At 38.1% G+C, this 5419-nt stretch overlaps 1 protein-coding gene across 2 annotated transcripts in view; it reads left to right on the plus strand.

Annotated features, from left to right (window-relative positions):
- LOC107684252 (U2 small nuclear ribonucleoprotein B''-like) overlaps nucleotides 1–1986 on the plus strand; it is a 7316-nt gene extending 5330 nt beyond the window's left edge. For both annotated transcript variants that reach the window (XM_016480475.1, XM_016480474.1), the window contains exons 4-7: nucleotides 234–365; nucleotides 499–540; nucleotides 663–751; nucleotides 1149–1986. In XM_016480475.1, the coding sequence (XP_016335961.1) occupies nucleotides 234–365; nucleotides 499–540; nucleotides 663–751; nucleotides 1149–1308 (423 nt within the window). In that variant the 3' untranslated portion in view covers nucleotides 1309–1986. The remainder of the gene's footprint in view (nucleotides 1–233; nucleotides 366–498; nucleotides 541–662; nucleotides 752–1148) is intronic.
- Nucleotides 1987–5419: the final 3433 nt, after the last annotated feature.

Consider the following 5419-nt stretch of genomic DNA (forward strand, 5'->3'; position numbering starts at 1 on the left):
AAAAGAAAAATCTATAATTTTGACCCATACAATGTATTTTTTAGCTATTACTACAAATATACCCCAGCGACTTAAGACTGGTTTTGTGCTCCAGAGTCACATATGATGTTTCCTTCATCTGTGAATCACTAAGGATGTTTATCAGATGTTGTCATTCATATTATTTATCAGTTCACACATTATAAAGTATTAGAACACATTTCTCAGTCGCTAACCTTAGCATGTACTTATAGCGGATCCAGTATGCAAAAACCGACTCGGACCTGATCTCTAAGATGAGAGGCACGTATGGAGATAAAGAAAAGAAGAAAGAGAAGAAAAGGAAAGCTCAGGAACAGGCTGCCAATGTCAACAAGAAGCCAGCGGTGAGTTGAAATGCATCATGTTTGCTGAGGCATTGTAATTAGATAATGATACTGACGGCCAAATTGTGGTGAAGTGTACAGTTAAAGATCAAAGTAAATTTTGCTTAAAGTTGTTTGTGCATTTTCCCTGCAGGGAGCTGTGAGCACACAACCTCCTCCACCTGCCACAGTCCAGGTACGTCACACAACTTACACACTTATTTTGTGATTAGATTTTTAGTATTTTTAATAATACATTGTTTTGTTTATGTACCTGAAATTCTAAGTCACTCAATAAATTATTTTATGTTGATTTAGGTCCCTGACAACCCACCGAATTATATTCTGTTCCTGAATAATCTCCCAGAGGAAACCAACGAGATGATGCTCTCCATGTTATTCAACCAGTAAGTTTTAAACACAGTAAACTTTAGAAAAAAGTAAATGTTTTAGTAATTCATGGCAATGTTTTTCTGTAATCTTTTATTTTATTTATTACATCAGAATATTTTTATATGAAATTCTTTTCGTGTGGATATTAATGTGGAAAACTTTTAAAGGGATAGTTCACCTTCAGTTTCTGGTCCCCTTTGACTTCCATAGTATGGAAAAAACAAACACTATGCAAGTCAATGGGGACCAGCAACTGAAGGTGAACTATCCCTTTAAACACTTGAAATCTACTCTGTTTCCCTTTTGATTAAAAATGCATAAATATTGACATACTTGTATATCACCCAGCTCTTTCAGCTAGATTTTTCTGCTCAGATTTTTTTTACTCCCTATCTTGTTCCATCTGTTCAGGTTTCCAGGGTTTAAAGAAGTGCGTCTGGTTCCTGGAAAGCACGACATTGCATTTGTGGAGTTTGAGAGTGAGGCTCAAGCCGGAGTCGCGAAGGATGCGTTACAGGGATTCAGAATCACAGCCACGTGTGCTATGAAAATCACATATGCTAAAAAATGACCTGGCTCACACTTACCGGACTGTAACTGAGGCTTTGATCAGTGGATCCTCGCCTCTGATTTGTTTCTTTACATTCAAAATCATCTTTTAAAAAACATGTTTTTTCAGTGACTGTTTAGTATTGTTTTTCTTTTCTTTTCTTTTGTATGGGAATGAGTTGGTCACTGAGGACTTTATGATATTCCAGGACAGATCTTTTTGTACTGTGGACTAATAAAATTAGCCTCTAAAATAAATGGCCCATATTTTTGACATTTTAGTTTTCCACTCGGGCTTAAAGGAATGGTTCCCAAAAATAAGGCATTATTTACTCACCCTCATGTTGTTCAAAACCATTTTTAGATATACTGTTTCTTTAAATCATAACTGTATGACTTGAGATTAGTTGAACTCTCTGTACCTGACGAAAGGACTGAAATAGTGTGTTTGGCACGAAATAGTGTAACATCCATATGCGTCAGCACTCGAGGCTCTAAATTTTGCTCTGAGGTGCAACTCGCTTATGAATTTGGGCACAAGCTGACTGGTGCATCAATAACATCACAACATTGAAAGAAACACTATGGTTTTACGGCATACACTGTTCTGCATTTTCATTAACTCTGTATCAAATGTGTGTTTTGTTGATACTTTGCAAAGATGTGCATTTTATTGTAGGCAAACTTGGGGAAACTATCATAAATCAGCAGAATATTCACCCCAGATTAAATCAGTTATGTTTATATTTTAGCAGAGACTGGTCTCATTATTTACACAGCTGGGGATCTGACCACCGAGGCCACTGACATTATTAGACATGCAGCTTTTAAAATGTCACGATGAGAGGTTTGCATAATAACTGACAGACACTATCAAATTAGTCCCAGCACATAATGACCCTCCACTAAGTGTCATTTCAATACATAATATATAAAAAAAATAAAAGGTTTTCTGGTAAATGGGTTAAATGGACAGGAAAAATGTTTCCCTACAGAGTTTTTTTTTTTTTCAACATGGTCAATTAAACGGGAGCTTAAACGATAAGAATGAGCAGTTCTCACAGACTGTTGCATCAACTTTTATGCAAGAGCCAATGGAAGGAATGAGCAATATGAAACAGACTAAATCAATACCTCAAAAACACCATTCGATATGGTGGACCATAGGATTTTAATTGAGCGCCTTGAACATTGGGGCGGCCTAAAAGGCAATGTGCTGAAATGGTTTGAATCTTATCTTACGGATAGGTCTTTTTCAGTGAGAGTTGGGAACTGTAATTCTTCAAGATTACATCTTCCTTGGGGAATTCCACAAGGGTCAATCTTGGCGCCGTTGCTGTTTTCCCTCGATATGCTACCTTTGGGGGCTATATTTCGAAAACACAAAGTATCATTCCACTGCTATGCAGATGATACTCAGTTCTGTCAGGACGTGAGAGAGTCAAACCCAGATTCCATAAAGGTGTTAGTAGCTTGTTTACAGGAGGTAAAGGCCTGGATGGCTGCTAATTTTTTGTTGCTTAATGAAAATAAAACTGACATTATTGTTTTTGGCCCTAAGAATCAAGAAGTGACTCTGTTTAAATTCAACGCACCTGGCTGGCTTTATGAAAACCCATGTGAAAGACTTGGGCTTCGTTTTGGATAGTGAACTAAAGATGGACAGGCAAATAAATACAGTGGTGAGATCTTGTTTTTTTTCTTTTACGTCTATTAGCGAAGACGAAAACGTTTTTATCTACCACTGATTTGGAGAAAGCCATTACGGATCTCGTTTTCACTCGAATGGACTATTGTAACTCCCTTTATTTTGGAGTTGATTGTGGTGCACTACCTCGTTTTCACTCGAATGGACTATTGTAACTCCCTTTATTTTGGAGTTGATTGTGGTGCACTGGGGCGCCTACAGAGAATCCAGAACGCAGCGGCGAGAATGATTAAGTCTGCAAAAAAAAATGACTCAGTCACTCCATTACTTGCGTCACTAAATTGGCTTAAAATAATTGATAGGATTCTTATTTTCGTTTTTATGGCCCTTCACAATTTAGCCCCTGGGTATTTGTCAAGTATGATATCAGTTTATATCCCTACGAGATCTCTGAGGTCTGAAACCCAACACCTCCTCTGTGTTACTAGGACAAAATACAAACACGGGAGATAGAGCCTTTTCGCGAGCTGGTCCAAAACTGTGGAATGACCTCCCTCATAGTATTAGATCCATTAATTCACTACCGGTTTTCAAAGCTGTGTTAAAAGCACATCTTTTAAAGACTAATGAGGAGTTGTTGTGATGCAGGTTTAGTTATTTTAAATTGTATCCATGTTGTTTTGTGATTTGTGTTGTTATTTGAGACTGTGCTTGTTATTATGTAATTTTATTGTGATATTATGAAGCACTTTGGGCAACCTGGTGTTGCATTAAACTGTGCTATATAAATAAATAAACGAACAAACAAGTGTTCCTCTCCTCTGAAGTACAGGAATTAGTTTCTGAAAGGCCAAGTAGTGAATATAAGTCTTGATGAAAATCCTGCACAAAACAACTCCCTCTCTTTGCATCTTTTAAAGTCTAAAGGTTAAAGGTATTTTAAAGTACGTAAACAGCCAGAACACCCTAACAACCATATAGCAATGCCATTGCAACCACCCAGAACACTTTAGCACCCTTTCAGCTTAACAATTAGAACACTCTCACAAATGACTACAACAGACTCTACAAGACACTCAGAGCACGCTAGAAACTGCCTAGTGGCCATTTAGAACACCCTTTCAACAGCCCAGCAACCACCCAGAACCCTCTAGCAAATGACCACAAACGCCCTAGCAACCATATAGCAATCACCCAGAGCACGTTTACAACTTAAAAGACAAACTTAATGGCCTAGCAACCACCCAGAACTCCCTAGCAACTACTGTATATAGCAATGCCACAGTAATCTGTTTATGCACCCAAAAGGTTTACAATGATTTAACCGTGAACAACTTTGCAGTTGTGGTCAGTTAACTGCGTAAAATAGTTCAGCAAGTCTTCTTATAAAGACAACGAGAAGATATCAGTGACCGTCATCCCTGATTTACTCTCTAAATGAGCAGACTACCGATCTCTCATCGTCATGACAGCCCAATCATCTCTCTCCACGCCGCTCTGACATCAGGTAGCCTCACACAATCTGTGAAGTAACTCAAGCGTGCTGGACATCCAGACAGTGTGTTTGGGATGGACGTGGGAGGCGTCTGCTCTGCTGCTGCTGTCAGACGAGTTCACCGGGTCTCTTGTGCAGTTTAATGGATGTACACAGCTGTCCACCATTAAAGCCTCACTGCTTCTTCACTTCCTGTTATAATGAGCTTCACTCATTATGACGGGTACATTCTAATTTTGTCCTGCTGCTTTGCTCATTCGCACCGTCTCTACAAGATCACTGTTTGATATTCAGCTGCTTGTGGATTGTGGAGTGATTTAGAGAAAGGGAGGGATATTTTTGTCTATGCAGCAATCTGTACTCTTCTATCAGAGCTGTAAATTCAGAGGCTGTTCAGGAATGATTCTGTCAGGGAGTGTGTGGAGGACAGCTTGATGCTCTTTGATCTGTGTCTACATATGAATTAATCTTCAATCTTCATCAATTTCTTCTTTGTCCAGATGGCTTGTCCTCCTTCTCAGTGCTCAGCAAACAGAAACTCATCTTGTGAATCCCACCAAAATGTGTCCAAGTCACATTTCAACCCTAAATTAAAAGAAAAACAAAATGATAGACGATGAAGCCTGTTTTAGGATCAGTTTTTCTGACAAATTGCTTTATAAGTTCTGGAAGCTTGTTCACCTCCATCACATTTTCATTTGAATGTCTTAATGACATGCTTTCATTGTAACATTATTTTCATAATTAAACACATTTTACTATTTTGTAATGAATTTTTTCCACTGCAGTAATGAGATTTTAAGGGGAAAATCTGTTTAATTGTTATGAAAATATTGTGACACATTTGGGAAAAAAAGGTAATGGTCCTAAAGTCTTCAATATTTAGTTTCTTGGGTGAAATATAGAAACGGGACATCTTTTTGATGGGTTTCAAGATGTTGATTTATTTGCCCAATAAAATTACCTGATAAAATCCCTTCTTGTCGGTCA

Source organism: Sinocyclocheilus anshuiensis, unplaced genomic scaffold (assembly GCF_001515605.1).
Source record: "Sinocyclocheilus anshuiensis isolate Anshui unplaced genomic scaffold, SAMN03320099.WGS_v1.1 scaffold1371, whole genome shotgun sequence".
NCBI classification, from domain to species: Eukaryota; Metazoa; Chordata; class Actinopteri; order Cypriniformes; family Cyprinidae; genus Sinocyclocheilus; species Sinocyclocheilus anshuiensis.